This window comes from Zonotrichia leucophrys, chromosome 28, assembly GCF_028769735.1.
Source record: "Zonotrichia leucophrys gambelii isolate GWCS_2022_RI chromosome 28, RI_Zleu_2.0, whole genome shotgun sequence".
Taxonomy (NCBI): Eukaryota; Metazoa; Chordata; class Aves; order Passeriformes; family Passerellidae; genus Zonotrichia; species Zonotrichia leucophrys.
The window spans coordinates 2213481-2234026 of NC_088197.1; the positions used below are offsets into that span (position 1 = coordinate 2213481).

The window sequence follows — 20546 nt, forward strand, 5'->3', positions numbered from 1 at the left end:
GAAAGGAGAGGAGAGAGAGAATTCCAGCTCTGCTTCTTCCAGGCTGCCCAGGTGAGGCTGGGTCAGACACTGCTTCCCGGGGCTGAGGGTTAAACCTCAAAGATTTACAGAAAAATCTGTGCTGAGAGGATGCTCAGAGGAGCTTGGGACCTGGAAGATTGCAGTTTTAACACCCACGGGCTGCTGGAGAGGCAAACAGACGGGTCCTGTTGCTTCCCTGGGTTTGGGGGGATTGCTCCCCAGGGTCACAGATCAGACAGAGCTACTGGGGCCCCTCCTCGTGCTCTTGGTGTTCAAATCGTGTCTGGCTTTGCAGGAGGGATTGTCCTGCCACCGTGTAGCAGTGTCAGGGCTAGTGTCTCTGTCCACAAGGGGCTGATGTCCCTGTCCCCAAGAGGCTGGTGGCAGTGTCCCATTGTTAAGGCTGATGTCCCTGTCCCTGAGGGACTGGTGTCCTTGTCCCCAGGGGGCTGGTGGCAGTGCCCGGTTGCCAGAGCTGGTGTCTCTGTCCTCAAGGGGCTGGTGGCCAGGCTCCACTGTCAGGGCTGGTGTCCCTGTCACCAGGGGCTGGTGGCAGTATCCGGTTGCCAGAGCTGGTGACATTGCCCCACTGTTGGGGCTGGTGTCCCTGTCCCCAAGGAGCTGATGGCAGTGCCCTGTATCAGAGCTGATGTCCCTGTCCCCAAGGGGTTAGTGGCAGTGCCCCATTGTTAAGGCGGATGTCCCTGTCCCTGAGGGCTGGTGTTCTTGTCCCCAAAGCACTGGTGGCAGTGCCTCATTGCCTAGAGCTGGTGGCAGTCCCCACTGTCAGGGCTGTTGTCCCTGTCCCCCAGGGGCTGGTGTCCCTGAGGAGCTGGTGGCAGTGCCCTGTTGTCAGGCCTGATGTCCCTGTCCCCAAGGGACTGGCGGCAATCCCCCAGTGTCAGGGCTAGTGTCCCTGTCCCCAGAGGCTGGTGGCATTGCCCAGCTGTGCCCCCCTGGCAGCCAGGCCAGGCTGCCCATCCCCAGCTGACCCGTGGCTCTGTGCCCACAGGACTGCCCGCCGGGCTCGCAGGATTTCCGAGAGCTGCAGTGCGCCGAGTTCGACAGCGTGCCCTTCCGAGGGAAGTACTACACCTGGAAAACATACCGGGGAGGTGAGCTGGGGCTGCTGGGGCTGAGCTCCTCTGCTGCCACGGGGCAGGGTGGTAAAAATGCTGAAACCCCCTCAAAGGGGCTCCTGAAGGCTTCTGAAACTCCTTACTCGGAGTAAGGCAGGATGTGGTGGTGTTTGCAGGGGTCCCAGGATGAGGGAAGAGATGAGAATCCTGATTCCATGTTTCAGAAGGCTGATTTATTATTTTATGAGATATATTATATTAAAAGAAAATTATATATTAAAACTGTACTAAAAGAATAGAAGAAAAGGATTTCATAGGAAATTTCAAGGGAAGGGAAGGGAAGGGAAATCTTGTGACTGGGAATAGTAATAACAGTTCTTTACTAGTAAAATTAAAAATACAAACGTAATAGTACAAAAAAGAAAACAAAACACTGACAGACTGAGACCATGTCCTGCCCCCTGTGTGTCAGGGGGGTGTCCCAGCCCCATCCATGGGGGCTCAGCCCTCCTGCAGTGCCAGCTGTGGCTCTGCTGCAGCAGGGATCCTGCACAAGGGGGGAGTTTTCCTCTGCAGCTCCAGGGCTGCTGTGGATGGGCCTGGGCTCCCTCTGGCCATGCAGGGCAGCAGAAAGCTGCTCCTCTGGCAATGCAGGGGGCAAAGGCTGCTGTGCTGTGCCAGGCTCAGATTGTGCCCAGGTAGGAATGCTTGGCTCCTCCCCTGGGCGGAGCATCTCCCCATGGGATGCTGGGATTGGATCAGCCCTGCAGGGACACTCAGGGGCCATGGACAGCAGAGATCTCCTGGAGGGAGGGTTGGCTGTGGCAGAGATAAAGAAAAAACTGCCCCATGGACAGCAGAGAACTGCCCCAGCTCTGACAGATGGGAATAGAATACACACCCCCATTTCCAACCCAAAGTAGGTACTCGATGGGGAGGAGACAGAGCAGGCAGGGAAAGCTTCCTGAGCAGGAGAAGGGATGGGATCTGGTGGATCCTTCAAAGAGCAGCACTTCCCTCTTCCTGAGGTCAGCCCTGGGTCCTGCACAAGGCTCTGGAGGAGGCTCAGTGGCACAAATCTCTCAATAATGAGGAGGAACAGCTCATCTCCTCGGTGCAGTTAATGAACTGGACTGGGGAAATCCTTCCCAGCTGTGCAAACAAGCCCAGCTCCCAGCGGGGCTCCTGCAGCTGGAGCAGCTGTGCTGAGGCTGCAGGGCATGGATCAATAAAAATGGAATAAAATTTTGGGAGGCTGTAAAGTCACCCCGAGACCTCAATGGATGTCAAATTGGGAGACAACCCTGGCTCAGACCTCTCTCCTCCCCAGGCATGGCCCAGGGCTGGGCTGGCCAGCTGAACATCACCCTGGAGGTGTCATCTATCCCTGATAGGGATTTTTGGCTTTCATAAAGAGCCCCTTCCTCTCTCTGTGCTTCAGCTTCCTCTGCCACAAAATGAGTGATGAAACCTCCCCTGGTGGGAGGCTGGCAGTGCTGACCTTGTGTGGAAGGGAATTGGGAGCTTCATCTCCTCTTCCCACAGTGGCTGTGGGTCATTAGGAGAATTTTAATTGTGTTTATTCAGAGTCAAAGAGAGGAAAGGAAAAGGAAAAGGAAAGGAACCATGGAGCAGGGAAGGTCAAGGAACAACTTTGGTCAAGTTTGGGCTCTCTCTCAAAACTGGGAGATCTGGTTTGTGTCCAGTGCCTAAAGGGGACTGGAAATAAACAGAATTTTAGCAAGGCCTGGAGGGACAGGACACAGGGAATGGCTCCCACTGCCAGAGGGCAGGGCTGGGTGGGAGATTGGGCAGGGATTGCTCCCTCTGAGGGAACTTCATCCAGATATTTGGGTCCATTTGCATATTGGGGGTTAATCTCCCAATTACAGCTTCAGGTAATGAAGTCATTTACCCCAAATTTGCTCTCCCCAGCTCACTTTGGTTTCCATTTCTGGGCCCTGAGGCAGTGAGGTGTCCTTGATTGCCAAGCCTGGAGAGGAATTGTTGTGTCTGACCAAAATGGGAAAGCAGCAGCTCACACTGTGTGTGGAGTTTGGAGTTATACACTAAAGAACTGAAGGGCTACAAACAGATGAAAATTATAAAATCCAACATCCTAAGATGAGGTTTATATGTCTTTAATTTCTATTAAAGTTATATGCTCTAAAATCTTGCAGACCCTAACCCTCCAATTTTTAGGCACTTTCCAAATAGCACACAGGCAAAATTGAACAAAAATCCTCCGGATTTAATGAGAAACCCTGAGACAGGACAAACTGCAGGACCATTTTCACTCATCCCACATGGAGCAGTCTGGCACAGCAGTTTTGCTGAGCTCCCCCTGCTCAGCAGCTGCTTCTCCAGGGGCTTGCCCAGGCATCCTGCTGCAGAAAATGCCTCCAAGCTGCTGAATTCCCCTCTCGTGTCTCCTCCTGCTCCTCCCTCTCCCAGCTTTGCTCTCTCTTCCCCTCCAGCTGCTCCGGCACAGCTGGGCCCCCTCCCATCCCCTCCCCTCCTTTCACCCCTTTGATGTCCTATATTGAGTTTCCCTTTTGCACATTCCCATTCCTCCATCCAAGGTGCTTTCCCAGCTCTGGCACAGGGATCAGGAGCTGGGTGGTGCCTCCAGGAGGGAGCTGGAGCAGCTCAGGCACCTCTGCCAGGCTCCTGGGATGCTCAGTGAAAGCAGCAAATGCCACAAACCACACCAGGGGTTGAGAAAATCCAGTGGCAGCAGGCAGAGAATGCTCTGCTGGAGCCACATCCTGCTCCCAGGCACTTCATCTGGATATTTGGGTGAAAATATAGGAAAATACAGAAATGTCAGCTGTGGCTTGAAGATCCTTCTCACCAGGGGTTGAGAAAACCCCATGGCAGAAGGCAGGGAATGCTCTGCTGGAGCCACATCCTGCTCCAGGCACTTCATATTCATATAACCCAAATATCACTGGATATTTGGGTGAAAATATAGGAAAATACAGGAAATTTCAGCTGTGGCTTCTCCTTCATCCTCAAGCCACACCAGGGGCTGAGAAAATCCAGTGGCAGCAGGCAGAGAATGCTCTGTTGGAGCCACATCCTGCTCCCAGGCACTTCATCTGGATATTTGGGTGAAAATATAGGAAAATACAGAAATCTCAGATGTAATTTGAAGATCCTTCTCCTTCATCCTCAAGCCACACCAGGGGTTCAGAAAATCCAGCCTGGCTCCCTCCTCCAGGGGCATCCTCCTGGTTTTCTGCATCCTTTCTTATGGAAATAAATCACACAGATTCTGTTTTCTTCTTGGTGGAAAAAAAAAATCCCATTCTTTATTCACAAAAGAATAAATTCTTTCTTCTCCCGTTTATACCATTTTACAGATCTCCTGTGTGACTCCAATTGGTCAGTAGCTTTCTTGCTAATTTATTGATTAGGAACAAGTTGTTATTTTGTATTGATTGGTCACTCTAACCTGGTATGTACCTGCAGGAAAAGTTGTTTGTGAGAGCAGGCTTGATTTTATGAAGATTTTATGAAGCCTTTATGATTTTTCTACTGATTCCAGGAGAGCAGGCTTGATTTAATGAACATTTTATGATATTTCTACTGATTCCAGGAGAGCAGGCTTGCTTTGATGAACATTTTATGATATTTCTACTGATTTTAGGAGAAGAGGTTTAATTTTATGAAGATTTTAGGAAGCCTTTATGATGTTTCTACTGATTCCAGGAGAGCGGGTTTGATTTGATGAACATTTCATTAATTCCAGGAGAGCAGGCTTGATTTTATGAAGATTTTAGGAAGCCTTTATGATATTTCTACTGATTCCAGGAGAGCAGGCTTGATTTGGTGAAGATTTTATGATATTTGTACTGATTCCAAGAGAGCAGACTTGATTTTATGAAGATTTTAGGAAGCCTTTATTATTTTTCTCCTGATTCCAGGAGAGCAGGTTTAGATTTTATGACAATTTTTATGAAGCCTTTCTGATATTTCTACTGATTCCAGGAGAACAGGTTTGATATGATGAACATTTTATGATATTTTTACTGATGTCAGGAGAACAGGTTTGATTTTATGAAGATTTTATGATGTTTCTACTGATTCCAGGAGAGCAGGCTTGATTTGATGAACATTTTATGATATTTTTACTGATGCCAGGAGAACAGGTTTGATTTTATGAAGATTTTATGATATTTCTGCTGATTCCAGGAGAACAGGTTTGATTTTATGAGGATTTTAGGAAGCCTTTATGATGTTTCTACTGATTCCAGGAGGGCAGGTTTAGGTTTTATGAATTTTTATGAATTTATGATATTTCTACTGATTCCAGGAGAACAGGTTTAAGATAAATTTTATGATATTTTTACTGATGCCAGGAAACAGTTTGATTTTATAGATTTTATGATATTCTGCTGATTTCAGGAGAACAGGTTTGATTTTAGAGGATTTATGGAAGCTATTTTATGATGTTTCTACTGGTTCCAGGAGAGCGGGTTTGGTTTTATGAAGATTTTATGAACGTTTATGATTTTTCTATGTGACTGCACCGCTTTTGGCCCCGTTTGAAGCTGTGCTCCTTCCCCAGGGGGTGTCAAGGCGTGCTCCCTCAACTGCCTGGCCGAGGGCTTCAACTTCTACACGGAGAGAGCGGCGGCCGTGGTGGATGGAACGCCCTGCAGGCAGGACTCCAACGACATCTGCGTCAACGGGGAGTGCAAGGTGGGATGGGGACAGAGCCCAGCATGGGGGACAGGGACAGAAGCCCAGGAATGGGGGGACAAGGTCAGATCTCTGGGCAGGGGGACAAGGTCAGGCCCCCCAGGGTAGAGGGGACAAGGACAGACCCCTGGGCAGGGGGGACAGGGAGAAATCTCTGGGTAGGTGGGACAGTGACAGACCTGAAGCAGGGGGGACAAGGGCAGACCCATGGGCGGGAGGACAAGGACAGATCTCTGAGAATGGGGGACAGGGACAGAGCCCCAGGAATGGGGACAGAGACAGACCCCCAGGCAGAGGGGACAAGGACAGAGCCCAGGGCAGATGGAACAGGGAGAGACCCCTGGGATGGGGGGACAGGGACAGACCCCCTAGGGCAATGGGGACAATGACAGATCCGAAGCAGGGGAACAAGGACAGACCCCCAGGGCAGGAGGGACAGGGACAAACCTCCAGGATGGGGGACAGGGACAGGCCTTCAGGATGGGGGGACAGGGACAGACCCCTAGGGACAATGACAGACGGAGGGACAGGACAGACCCCGGGACAGAGGGGGGACAACGGGGGGACAGAGCCTGGGAATGGGGGACAGGACAGACCCCTGGGATGGAGGGACAGGACAAGGAGACAGGACCCCTGGGAATGGGGGACAGGGACAGATCTCTGGGCAGGAAGGACAGGGACAGACCCCCAGGATGGGGGACAGGGACACAACCCTGAGAATGGAGGGACAGGGAGAGACCCAAACCAGGGGGGATACAAGGACAGACCCTCAAGTAGAGGGGACAAGGACAGACCCATGGGCAGGGGGGACAGGGTCAGACTCCTGGGATGGGGGACAAGGACAGACCCCCCTGGGTAGAAGGGACAAGAAGAGATCCCCAAGAAGAGGGGACAAGCACAGACCTGCAGGGCACAGGGGACAAGGACAGACCCGTGAGCAGAAGGGACAAGAACAGATCTCTGGGCAGAGGGGACAGGGACAGAGCCCCAGGCAGGGGACAGGGTACAGATCCCCAAGAAGAGGGGACAGGGACAGACCCCCGGGGCAGGCGAGTGCTGCCCTCAAACTGCTCACACAGACTGGGATGGGGGGAGGGTTAAGAGAGCTGGGGGTGCTCACCTGGACAGGAGAAGGCTCCAGGGACACCTCAGAGCCCCTTTTGGGGCCTGAAGGGGCTCCAGGAGAGCTGCAGAGGGACTGGGGACAAGGCCTGCAGGGACAGGACACAGGGAATGGCTCCCACTGCCACAGGGCAGGGCTGGGTGGGAGATTGGGAATCAGGAATTGTGGAATCCATCCCTGGAATGGATTTCCCAGAGCAGCTGGGGCTGCCCCTGGATCCCTGGCAGTGCCCAAGGCCAGGCTGGACAGGGCTGGGAGCAGCCTGGGACAGTGGGAGGTGTCCCTGCCATGGCAGGGGTAGGGTGGGATGAGCTTTGAGATCCTTTCCACCCAAACCATCCTGAAATTCCATTATTTCTCTGCCTGGAGCAGGAACATTCCCATCCTCTCTGCATTCCCTGCCTCACAGATGGATCCCTGCACTCCCAGCCTGTGCAGCCCCGGCCCCTTTGATGTTTCCTTGCAATGGAATCTGGGGGGAGCTGTAAAAGTTAATTATAAGGAAGCTCTGTGGGAGTGGCCAACATCCCCCAGCAGGCAGGCAGACAGACAGACAGGCTGTGTGTCTGTCTGCCTCCCTTCCTGCATCTCTGGGATCTGTTTGTCTCCATGGGGCAGTGGAACAAAGGGGGATTGTGTGACAATGTTCACAGGGGTCCCAGGATGAGGAAAGAGATGAGGATCTGACTCCATGTTTCAGAAGGCTGATTTATTATTTTATGATATATATTACATTAAAACTATACCAAAAGAATAGAAGAAAAGGTTTCATCAGAAGGCTGGCTAAGAATAGAAAAAGAGAGAATGATAACAAAGGCTGACTGTGATTGGCCATTAATTAGAAGTAACCACATGACACCAATCACAGATCCACCTCTTGCATTCCACAGCAGCAGATAACCATTGTTTACATTTTGTTCCTGAGGCCTCTCAGCTTCTCAGGAGGAAAAATCCTAAAAAAAAGATTTTTCATAAAAGATGTCTGTGGCACTGAGGGGACAGCAGGGTCCCTCTGGGCTGGCTCATTGCTGCTGTTCCTCCCCGCAGCACGTGGGCTGTGACCGGGTGCTGGGCTCCGACTCCAAGGAGGACAAGTGCCGGGTGTGTGGAGGAGATGGCAGCTCCTGCGAGACCATCGAGGGCGTCTTCAACCACTCCCTGCCCGAGGGAGGTAGGGAACAAACAGCCTGCTCACCCTCCAGTCCCTCCTCTTCCTCCTCACCTGGCCCTGGGGACAGGCAGGGACAAACCCCAGAGCTGAATCCCAAGGGGTGGCACCAGGCAGCAAATCCCTCCTGTCCACCAGCCAAGCCCTGCTGTGAAATAGGAGCCTCTTTGAACTTTTGGAGATCTATTTCATGCCTAGGATAGCTCAGCTACTTTAGAAGGCATAAAATCAACAGGATTTGTGGTAGTGTTGGAAACAAAAAGTGTTGGTTTAGAGGGTGGTGGCTGTTACCTGTTCCCTGAAATATGGGATATCTCTGAAATATCTCCTCAAGCCAGGTCTCATAAGCTCTTGGAGATTTATTTCACACCTAAGATAGCTCAGCTACCTTAGAAGGCATAAAATCAAGAGGCTTCTGTGGCAGTGTTGGGAAAAAAAAAGGTTTTAATTAAAGGCAAAATAACAAAACTCTTTGCAGAGAAAAAACCCAGCCAGGTGCAAGAGGTTCTTGCTCTGGTAAAACACCTCACAAAAGCCAATAACTTCTTTATTCTCTTCTTTTTGTAGTAAATTGCCCAGGCAGGACTTTTTGGCTCCTGTGCAATTAGCTATCCTTAAATTTGAGGTGAAGTCCCCCAGGTCCTATGAGATGCCTTTCCAATCCAGGAGAGAAATTTCTGGGTTTATTTCCCTTTTAAGGGGACAAAGGAGAGTTTTGTCACTCCATCAACAAGGGGCACATTCCTATAGTGCCCCAGCCTCCAGTGGTGCCCAAATCTCTAACACAGAGCTCCAAGCCCCTTCCCTGCTCCCCAGGGTTGATCCCAGCTCCACAGCACATTCCCAGTCCCGGCACAAGAGCCCCCAGTACAAACCCACTCCATTTTGGTGCTCCAAATGCTTTTTCCATCATTTTCCCATGAATAAGGGAGTTGGCTCACACTCCCATCCAGCCCAGGGCAGCTCTGGCTCTGGGACTGGAGGCTGAAAATGCTGCTCCCCTGCTTGTCCCACAGGTTATGAGGAGGTGATCCAGATCCCCAAGGGTTCTGTGCACATCGACATCCGGGAGCTGAACCTCTCCATCAACTACCTGGGTGAGCTGGGGCTGCTGAAATCCCACCCAGGCCCTGCCATGTCCCTGGGATTAGCAGGGAAAGGCAGGGAGAACTTCCCACTGCACCTGGAATGGGGATTTGGGGGTGCCAGGCTGGGATTTGGGGCAGGGGAAGGCATCAGGGCTGTGTGTCCCCCAGTGTCCCTGTCCTGTGTTAGCATCACAACCCTGAGCAAACACCATATCCCTCAGCTCCTGCCATCCTGGGGATTAAAAACACATTTTCCTCGGGCTTGGTTTTCCAGCCTTGCTCAGTCCTGCTTTCACCACGAGGATTTTCTTTCCCTTTTTTTCCTCCCTGTCCCCTGAGCAATGCAGAGCAGGGCAGGCTGCTCTCCCTGGATGCTGCCGGGTACCAGCAGGACTCTCCTGGCAATGGAGGTGCCTCCATCCCTCCCTGCCCGATGTGTGGGGACTCCTTTCTGCATTTCTGCGCTCTCAGGACAGTGTCTGACACTCGGGCATCCCTGCGGGCATCCCCGATGGAGGGAGCATCCTCCAGCCCCGCAGCATCCCCCGCGTCCCGAGCAGGACAGCGGCGCCCGGAGCTCGGTGGAGGTTTAGGAGGGAAGGCAGAAACAGGAGCGAACGCTCCGATCCCCCTCTAGCGACTCTGCCGGGCAACCACAGCCCTGCTCCGGGCCCCAGCAGCCCCAGCATCGGCTGTGGGCTATGTACAAATCACCAACAGGATGGGACTGCTGGAACGTGCCTCGAGCTCTTTTATTTTCCAGCATCAGTCTCATTACATGGTGGTGACAATGGGAAGATAGCACCAGCTCACATCCCAAGAACTTAGTGTTACAACTCACTTTAAAAGTTTTTTGACCGATCACACAAAGCAAAAGCACATTGACAGTATCTATATCTGTATAGTATATATTCTATATTGACAGTAGTTCTATCCAATCACTATAAGCACACGTACCTTTGGTTAAACAATGCTTGCTTATTTCAAATACAATACCTGCTTGTGAGCCTTAAGATACAATGCACAGAGCTCCATTATTAAGCTTAGAACTTCCTAATATCCTGCTAGATAAACTTTTCTGTAGCTTAGGGAGTTATTCTAGATGAGAATTAATACACAGACCATTGTTCTATTTGTCCTTGGTTTTCTACTTTTTCAATAATTTTTCTGCTGACCAATCTCATGGCTACTGTGTGATGGTGTTCACAGGGCTTTTCAGTTGAGGGAAGAGACGAGAATCTGACTCCATGTTTCAGAAGGCTGATTTATTATTTTATTATATATATTGCATTAAAACTATACTAGAAGAATAGAAAAAAAAGGTTTCACCAGAAGGCTGGCTTAGCTAAGAATAGGAAGGAATAACAAAGGCTCTCAAACTCTCTCTCTGAGTCAGCTGACTGTGATTGACCATTAATTACAAACAACCAACATGGGCCAATCACAGATCCACCTGTTGCATTCCACAGCAGCAGATAATCAATGTTTGCATTTTGTTCCTGAGGCCTCTCAGCTTCTCAGGAGGAAAAAATCCTAAGGAAAGGATTTTCATGAAAAGATGTCTGCAACACTACTCCTTAGCTCTAATCACAGTTCTGCTGTCTCTGAGGCCTGCCTTTTGCAGCTTTCCCAAAACCCTCTGATTTTGTGGATTCCCAGCTGGGTTTGAGCCTGGCTTGGTGGCCAGGGAGGTGCTGGGCAGGCACTGTGGGTACCTCGGTGCCCCTGTGCCCTCCCTGGTGCCCTTTAGCGATGCTCTGAGCCCTGCAGGTGGGCAGCACCTGGCTGAGGTTGGCCCAGGTGCCCCCAGCTCTGAGCTGAGCCCCCTCCTGTGCTGGCAGCGCTGCGAGGGGACAGTGGGGAATATTTCATCAACGGGAAGCTCTCCATCGATCCCCCCCGGCGCTTCGACATCGCCGGCACCACCTTCCACTACAGGAGGTCTCCTGAGGAGCCCGAGTCGCTGGAGGCCTTGGGACCCACCAACATCACCCTCTTTGTCATGGTTGGTACCTTCATACCCCTCCTGGTGTCCTAAGTTGGGCTGGAAGGGTCAATGTGACAGTTTTCACAGGGGTCTGAGGATGAGGGAAGAGACAAGGATCTGACTCCATGTTTCAGAAGGAGTTTTATTATTTTTATTATTTTTATTTTTTTATTATTTTTATTATTTTATTATATATATTACATTAAAACTATACTAAAAGAATAGAAGAAAAGATTTCATCAGAAGGCTAGCTAAGAATAGAAAAAGAAAGAATGAATAACAAAGGCTTGTGGCTCAGACTCTCTGTCTGAGCCAGCTGACTGTGATTGGCCATTAATTAGAAACAACCACATGAGACCAATCACAGATGCACCTGGAATTTTTCTCCACTCGGGGTCACCAAATATGGTGGTGTTCACAGGGGTCTCAGGTTGAGGGAAGAGATGAGGATCTGACTCCAGGTTTCAGGAAGCTGATTTATTATTTTATTATATATATTATATTAAAAGAAAATGAAATATTAAAACCACACTAAAGAATAGAAGAAAGGATTTCATCAGAAGGCTAGCCAGGAATAGAAAGGAATGGAATTATAATAAAATCTTGTGACTGACCAGAGAGTCCACAGTCCCTGCCTTGGGGGGCCAGTGCTTTATCCACTGGGCACTCCCAGATTTCCCTCCCTAATTCTCAGCTCTGCTGCCCTAATCTGTCAGGTTTTGGGATGATTCCACCCATGAGTGCCTGGCAGCTCATTCTCTGATCGAGCACCACTGTCACCACTGGTGGCTGCCCTGCCAGCACTGTGAGGGCTGTAAGGGGACAAGGAATATTCCAGGCTGTTGGAGAGGCTGTGGGATGCCAGCTGGGTGGTCACTGTGGTGGCACTGATGTCCTGGGGGTGCCTTTCCTGCAGGTGCTGGTGAGGACAGAGCCGCAGGGCATCCGCTACAAGTTCAACGCTCCCGTGGGCAGGGATGGCTCCAGCCTCTACTCCTGGCACTACACCCCATGGACCAAGTGCTCAGTGCTGTGTGCAGGGGGTGAGCTCTGGTGCTGGGCAGCTTTGGGGGGACATGTGGGACCCCTCCTGTGCTGTGGCTGGGCCTCTGCTTGGCTCTGAGGAGCTCTGGGGTCTTTACACAGCCCCACCTCGCACTCAGCCATAGGAGAGTTGTGTCAGGGCAAAGAACTTGGGTGCCATCTTCAGCTGGGCCACAGGTATGGGTGGATTAACCCTAAAGATCAAATTTTCCCACCCCTGTCATGGCAGGGACACCTTCCACTGTCCCAGGCTGCTCCAAGCCCTGTCCAGCCTGGCCTTGGGCACTGCCAGAGATCCAGGGGCAGCCCCAGCTGCTCTGGGCACCCTCCTGCCCAACATCCCACTCTCACTTTTATAAATTTTGGCCTATTAGCATATTGGAGTTCATTGTCCAATTCCAGCCCCAGCCCATGCAGTCCCATCCTTCTTGTTTTTCTCTCTCCAGCCCACGGTGTTTGTGCTCTTGGGCTGAGATTTGGATCATTTGTCCTTGGTCCCCAGCTGGAGCAGGAATTGTTTTGTCTCCCTGCTCTGTGCACAGAGCTCACCATCCCCTCATGTGAACCCAGAACCCACCCACTAAAGCAGCACAGAATGTGAAAAATAGAAAAGCTCAAACCTGAGGCATCACATCCTCCTCCTCCCTTTCCCCCTTCCCTCTTTGCCCTGGGCAGGCAGCCAGATCCAGTCTGTGGTGTGCAGGAAGCTCTCTGATGGCTCAACTGTCCCCAACCACTTCTGCAGCGCTGACACCAAAGTGCCCGAGCGACAGAGGAGCTGCAACACCGAGCCCTGTCCCCCTGCGTGAGTAACAACATGGGAAATGAATTATTATTATTATTATTATTATTATTATTATTATTATTATTATTATTATTATTATTATTATTATTTTGTTGTTTTATTTTTTCTGATAAACTTTAATAGAAAGTTTATATCATATGGATTTGTATTTACACTTTGAGATAAGAAATGTTGACTTAGGAGATCAGCGTTTCTTTGGAGAAATAGAACTATGAAAAATAGACCCATGGAGAGTAATTTTAGATAATAATAGCTCTGAATAATTTTAGATAATAATATTAGTATTATTAAATAATTTTAGATAATAATATAAGTATTATTATGAGATAATAATATTTTATTGTTTTATTATCTAATATTATTAGATAATGATCATATTATATTAATCTTATACTAATTATACTAATATTATTAGATAATATTAGTATAATAATAGTATATTTATTATTAATGATATTAAATATATTTTAGATAATAATAGCTTTAAAGCATTTACAACATCGTGTAGAAAAAACTGATAAGCCAAGAAACTTAGAACATATTGTAATTAAGAAATAGTTAACTTCTAATTATAATAGCATGAATTATAGCATCTATATTGTCTCACCCTTTGCTTGAGACTAAAAATAGAAAAAAAAATTACAATTAAATTAATTTAATTTTAAATTAATTTTTTCATTTAAAATTTAAATTAAATTTATACATTTAGTTTTTAAAATTAAATTTATACATTTAGTTTTTAAAATTAAATTTTTAAATTTAAATTTTAGAATTAAATTTTTAAAATAAATTTTTTAGAACACCTTTCAGTTACCCCATCTCTAAGTCAAAAAAGGACTTAATCCAAAATACCTGGAGCACAGGCAGGGAGCCAGGGAGGAAGACCAGGGTAGCAGAAATTCCCAGGTCACAGCCCCCACTGGTGACACTGCAGCTCTGGTGTGGAATGGGATGGGGGTTTCTCCTCTGTGTCCCAGATTTTCAGTGAGGATTTGTGCCAGCCCCTGCCTGGCTCCTCTCCTGAAGGGGAAGGGGAGATGTGCAGGGACTCTGCTTCAGCCAGAGCTGCCTGGGGGGCTGTGGCTGCAGAAGGGCCAGGGCTGTGTGCAGGGCACTGGGGCCCAGCCCAGCCCAGCCCAGCCCAGCTCTGCTGTTCCCATCCTCAGCTGGGCCATTGGGAACTGGTCCGAGTGCAGCCGCAGCTGCAACGAGGGCGTCCGGACCCGCAGCGTGTTCTGCAAGAGGAAAATCTCTGCCAGCGAGGAGAAAACCCTGGATGATGCCTCCTGCCCCCAGCCACGGCCCAAGATGCTGGAGCCCTGCAACAACCAAACGTGTCCTCCCGAGTGGGTGGCCCTGGACTGGTCAGAGGCGAGTGCCCAGAGGAGGGACACGGAGCTGGGGAAGGGCTGAGGAGCAGCTGAGGGCACTTGGCTGGTTCAGCTGCAGCCCAGGAGACTGAGGGGAGGCTCCTCGGGGGCTGCAGCTCCTCCCCAGGGCAGGCACAGGGGCAGGGGCTGAGCTCTGCTCTGGCACAGGGACAGGAGCCCAGCAAGGGCTGCAGCTGTGCCAGGCCTTGGCATGGAGCTCAGGGCAAGGTTCTGCCCCCCGAGGCTGCTGGGCACTGCCCAGGCTGCCCAGGGAATGGTGCCAAGGCTGCCAGAGCTGCAGGAGCTCCCGGGGGTGCTCAGGGTGGGGGTGTTGGGGTGGCTGTGCAGGGACAGGGCTGGATCAATGATCCCTGAGGGTCCCTTCCCACTGAGGACATTCCAGGTTCCATGGGCTGTCCGGTCTCTGAGCCTGTGTGGAGCTGGCTGTGCTGGCAGTGCAGGCAGTGGGGTCGTGTCTGTCACCCCTGGTGTCACCTGAACTCTCAGTGGCTGCTGCTGCCCAGGGTGCCAGAGCTGGACAGGGCTCTGAGCAGCCTGGGCTGGTGCAAGGTGGAACAAGATGGTCCCTAAGGTCTCTCCCAACCCAGACCAGCACTCCCAGGGTGCTCAGGGTGGGGTTCTTGGGGTGGCTGTGCAGGGACAGGGCTGGGCTGATCATCCCTGAGGGATCCAGCTCAGGATATTCTGATTCTGTGATTGACACCATCTCTCCCCTCTCTGAGGGCGCTGCTCCAGCAGCACAGTGCCAATCACTGTGATGTCCATAGTGTGTGACAATGTGACATCTCAGGAGCCAGGAGAGGTGGGAGCAGCAGGGGAGAGGAACCAGAGCTGCCTCTGTGCCCTCGCTGACCGTGTCCCCTGTCCCTGCAGTGCACCCCGAGCTGCGGGCCCGGCTTCCGCCACCGCATCGTGCTGTGCAAGAGCGGCGACCACAGCGTCACCCTGCCCACCTCCCAGTGCCACGAGGCCACCAAGCCCCCCACCAGCATGAGGTGCAACCTGCGGCGCTGCCCCCCGCCCCGCTGGGTCACCGGCGAGTGGGGAGAGGTAGGGACAGCCCTCCCCACGGGGGGATGGCAGGAGGAGCCTCCCCAGCCCTTCAAATCCTGGCCAGAACTATCCAGGGACCCGTGGCAGTGGTTTTCCCCACTTTTTGCCTCATTTGTGGTGATCCTGGGGGTGTCCCAAGCCTGGCAGGACCCCACAGAAGTCATTGAAGGATCCCATGGGTGGCTGGGGGTCAGCAAGGGTGGGCTGATCCCCCCTGAGCCCAGTGGGGTCACCCTGGCAGTGATCTCTGTATCAAATTCAGGGAGCCCTCAATGCAGGGAATAATTGGCATCTGACTCTATGATTCAGAAAAAATTGTTTTATTAAAACTATACTATATATATATATATATATACACTATATATACTATATATACTATATATACTATATATACTATATATATATTGTATATATATATAGTATATATATACTTGTATATTAAAACCATACCATTGTTTTATTAAACTATATTATATTACAGTAATACTATATTAAATCTATACAATTGTTTTATTAAAACTGTACTACAGTAATACTATATCAAAACTATACAACTGTTTTATTAAAACGATACTATATTACAGTGATACTATATTAAAACTATACTAAAGAGATTAAACTACACTAAAGAAAAACCCTAGACTGTCTGAGACAGCCAGGACACAGCTTTGAATGATTGGCTAATCACTCAAAGCAACTTTCACTGCTGTCCAATTAACTAAATCACTTTGGGTAAACAATCTCCATAACACATTCCACAAGTGCAAAAATGGGAGCAGCAAGTAGAGATAAGAATTGTTTTCTCTTCTTCTCTGAGGTTTCTCGCTGTGTTTCCCAGGATAAATCTTTGGGAAATTGTTCCTGCTGCTCTCTGTGAAGGAAGCTGAGCCCACACTCCCTGCCCTGAACACCCTATGAGCTGCAGGGTGATGTGAGGGTGCAGGAGGTTTGGGACAGGCCAGGGATTTAGGGCTGGTTGTGGGATTCCTCCCCGAGCCCTGCAGAATCAAACCAAGCATTTTTGGGATGCGGGGCCACATCACTCACTGATGCCAGGAAGGGAAGGAACAACCCCCTCCAGCACCCTTTGCACCCCCTAACCCCCATCTGTGCCTGCTGCTGTCACCTCCTGGTGGCCCTGGCAGCTCCCCTGTGCTGTCCCCGCAGTGCTCTGCCCAGTGTGGCCTGGGCCAGCAGAGGAGATCCGTCCAGTGCCTGGCGCACACCGGGCAGCCGTCCATGGAGTGCGTGGAGGCCCTGCAGCCCCCCGGCATGCAGCAGTGCGAGACCAAGTGCGAGTCGGGGCCCACGGACAACCCTGAAGGTGAGGGGCGATGCGGAGGGGACACGTGTCCCACTGGGGACAGGGACAATGGAGCCAGCACAGCACCAGCTGGGCTCTGGGGTGGGGAGATGCCATCCCTGGAAGTGTCCAAGACCAGGCTGGATGGGGTATGGAGCATCCTGGAGCACATTAAAACTATACTAAAAGAATAGAAGAAAGGATTTCTTCAGAAGGCTAGCTAAGAATAGAATATAGAATAGAAAAGAATGATAACAAAGGTTTGTATCTCGGACTCTCTGTCCGAGCTAGCTAGGCTGTGATTGGCCATTAACTAGAAACATCTAACATGGGCCAATCAAAGATCCACCTGTTGTATTCCACAGCAGCAGATAATCCCTGTTTACATTTTGTTCCTGAGGCCTCTCAGCTTCTCAGGAGGAAAAATCTTAAAAAAAAAGATTTTTCATAAAAGATGTCTATGACACTTTGGCACAAACACAGGCACAGCAAATGCTAAGAATTGTTTTTCCTTTCTCTGAGGTTCAGAGAAGGTGAAACCCAGAAATATTCTTGTGAAGGACTGTGCCTTGCTTTTCTCTGTGAAGAGAAATGTGGCTGCATGGCTGTGACCCTGTTCCCTGTTCTGTGTCCCTGCAGAGTGCAAGGATGTGAACAAGGTGGCCTACTGCCCGCTGGTCCTCAAGTTCAAGTTCTGCAGCCGGACCTACTTCCGACAGATGTGCTGTAAAACCTGCCAGGGCCACTAGGACACAGCGGGACACAGCGGGACCCCGGTGGCAAAACTGGAAGGCCAAAGCTTCACTGGAGGGCCCTGCCCTGCCCGGGAACCTCCCCTGGCTCCCGCACAGACTCCGGTCACGCTCCCACGGGCGTCACCCAACCCGTCCCCCACAGACCCCCTTGGCCCCCCGAGCTTGACAGAGGCAGGATCCCAGTTCAACCACTGCAGCCCCAGCTGGATGAGCGCTGGGAGAGGGGGGAGCTGGGCAGAGCAGGGACTTTACTTGAAATTCTGATGTTGTTATTTATTCGTAGCGGAGCCAGGTCCCGCTGGGGGAGGCGGCACCGCTCGCCCCGCTCCTGCCTCATCCTGCTCCGTGTCCCCTGGGCACCATCACGGGGCTGGGGCGCTCCAGGGGCTGCTGCCCTTTCCTCGGGACCCCAGGGGAGCCAGGGAGGAGGGTTCAGGTGCCTGGGGTGGCCAGCGTGGCTTGTGGCTCCTGGGTGATGGGTGGAGAGGAGCTGCTGTGGGGAGGGGGGCTGGAGCAGGGATTTTGTCCCTTGGTTTGCACCCTGTCACCTCAGGACTGGGATCAGGCCACCCCATGAGCTGAGGGGGCTCTCCAAACTCCCATAGCCACCAGCTTGGATTGGGCTGTTCCCCTGTTTGCCCTTGTCACTTTTAGGACCAGATTTTAGCCCTGAGCTGGGGGCAGAGGCGTGCTGGGGGCTGTATGGGCATCCAGGCTGTGCCAGGCTCAGGGAGAGCAGCACAGGAGGGTGCAGGACAAGAATGGGCCTGGCACAGTGTCCCCAGGGTCTGGCACAGTGTCCCCAGGGCCTGGCACCCCAGAGACAGCCTCAGCCTCACTTCCAAAGGTGCTTGACTTCCAAAGGTGCTTTGCCTCCAAAGGTGCTTTGCCTCCAAAGGCAGGTGGTGCCAGTCCCAGTGGTGCCACTCGAGGTGCCAGTCCCAGTGCCACCCACCCCTCTGCCCACAGGAGGCCTCCAGAGATGGGAAAAGAGCAGGTTTGACATTCCTCCAGGTCACCTGGTGGCCAAACCAGGGCCAGCTCCTCCACGGGCAGCCTGTGGAGGAGACCCGACTTCAACTCTCCAAAGCTTTTTGTTGGCATTGTAATTGTAATGATGACGATTATTTTCAGGCCTTTCCACATCACAGCGATGGGAAAGCTTTGTCCAGAGCCGTGTTTTGTTCCCCTGGGGCCATCCCTGTGGTGCAGGGAGGGGACAGTCCCCTTTCCCCCAGCAAAGCCCCCATGTGCTCCTGTCCCAGCTCCGTTTTTGTGTCCACCTGCTCCTCTCGGCCGATCGCAGCTTCTCTGGTGCTCAGCAAACCTCGTTTCTCTTCCTTCCTGGTGCCATGCTCCATGTTCTGATGGTTTTGGGTGAGGGGAGGGGGTGTTTTCACCATTTTTATATCGATATATATCCTACTGACCAATGTTTAACATACTAACTCTGAGGAGGAGCGACGTAAGGCATGAATTATAATAAAGGAGTAGCTACGATCCCGGGCACGGCCTCTGCTCCCACTTGTGTTCCTCCAGCCTGGGGTTGGGGTTGTGTGAGGGGTCTGAGGATGAGGGAAGAGATGAGGATCTGACTCCATGTTTCAGAAGGCTTGATTTATTATTTTATTATATATATTGTATTAAAACTATACTAAAAGAATAGAAGAAAGGATTTCATCAGAAGGCTGGCTAAGAATAGAATAGCAAAGAAATGATAAAGGTTTGTGGCTCGGCTCTGTGTCTGAGCCAGCTGGGTTTTGATTGGCCATTAATTACAAACATCCAACATGGGCCAATCACAGATGCATCTGTTGCACTCCACAGCAGCAGATAATCAATGTTTACATTTTGTTCCTGAGGCCTCTCAGCTTCTCAGGAGGACAAATCCTAAGGAAAGGATTTTCCATAAAATATGTCTGCGACAGGGTTGGGCACCCTCAGCACCACAGTCCACTCCAAATAAAGAGGTTTGGAAGCAGGGCAGGGTTTTCCTTGGGAAAGGCAGGTGGGAGAGGTGGGGATTCACCCAGAGCTGCTTTAGGACGTGGAGGAAGAATTTCCCCCATGGCACAGAGACACCCCCATGTTGGTGATGCTGGGCTGGGTCAGCAGGGCAGGGGGGGATTCTGCCCCTCTGCCCCTGGGCTCAGCTCAGACCCCACCTGCAGAGCTGCCCCAGCCCTGGGCAGCAGCAGCAGGAGGACGTGGGGCTGCTGCAGCCAGGCCAGAGGAGCCACGGAGATGCTGCCAGGGCTGGAGCCCCTCTGCTCTGAGCCAGCCTGGCACAGCTGGGCCTGCTCACCCGGACAGGAGAAGGCTCCAGGGACACCTCAGAGCCCCTTTTGGGGCCTGAAGGGGCTCCAGGAGAGCTGCAGAGGGACTGGGGACAAGGCCTGCAGGGACAGGACACAGGGAATGGTTCCCACTGCCACAGGGCAGGGCTGGGTGGGAGATTGGGAATCAGGAATTGTGGAATCCATGCCTGGAATGGATTTCCCAGAGCAGCTGGGGCTGCCCCTGGATCCCTGGCAGTGCCCAAGGCCAGGCTGGGCAGGGCTGGGAGCAGCCTGGGACAGTGGGAGGTGTCCCTGCCATGGCAGGGCTGGCACTGGGTGGGCTTTAGGGTCCCTTTTAACCCAAACCATCTTCTGCAGGGTAACTCTGCAGGAGACAGGGTGGCTAAGAACAGTCTCAGGCCTCAATTTCCTGTAGAAACCTCACTCTTTTCTGCACCTCAAGTGGAGGGGGGAAAAATAACCCCAAAATGCAACAACAAAGAATATGCAACCCAAAGCATCTCATTCCTAAAACCACCTCCCAGCACTGACTGGCCACCACTGGACAGGTGACACCCAGCTGTCACTGCAGAGTGATGGGAGATGTCACTGAGGCTCTGAGCATCCTTGCTGGGCTCTGTCCTGCATCCTGTCCCTCACCAGCAGCGGCAGCAGAGGTGGGGACACCCTCGGTAGCCCCCCCAAATCCTTGGTAGCACAGCTGCCGTTGTCCTCCCCACGCC

The 20546-nt window shown here is 51.4% G+C and overlaps 1 protein-coding gene across 1 annotated transcript in view; it reads left to right on the forward strand.

Annotated features, from left to right (window-relative positions):
- ADAMTS10 (ADAM metallopeptidase with thrombospondin type 1 motif 10) overlaps positions 1–19024 on the forward strand; it is a 71831-nt gene extending 52807 nt beyond the window's left edge. The window contains exons 15-25 of the mRNA XM_064734310.1: positions 1034–1136; positions 5674–5807; positions 7978–8101; positions 9115–9195; positions 11028–11191; positions 12090–12216; positions 12893–13022; positions 14189–14393; positions 15287–15463; positions 16634–16790; positions 17409–19024. Coding sequence (XP_064590380.1) covers positions 1034–1136; positions 5674–5807; positions 7978–8101; positions 9115–9195; positions 11028–11191; positions 12090–12216; positions 12893–13022; positions 14189–14393; positions 15287–15463; positions 16634–16790; positions 17409–17518 — 1512 coding nt within the window. The 3' untranslated portion in view covers positions 17519–19024. The remainder of the gene's footprint in view (positions 1–1033; positions 1137–5673; positions 5808–7977; positions 8102–9114; positions 9196–11027; positions 11192–12089; positions 12217–12892; positions 13023–14188; positions 14394–15286; positions 15464–16633; positions 16791–17408) is intronic.
- Positions 19025–20546: the final 1522 nt, after the last annotated feature.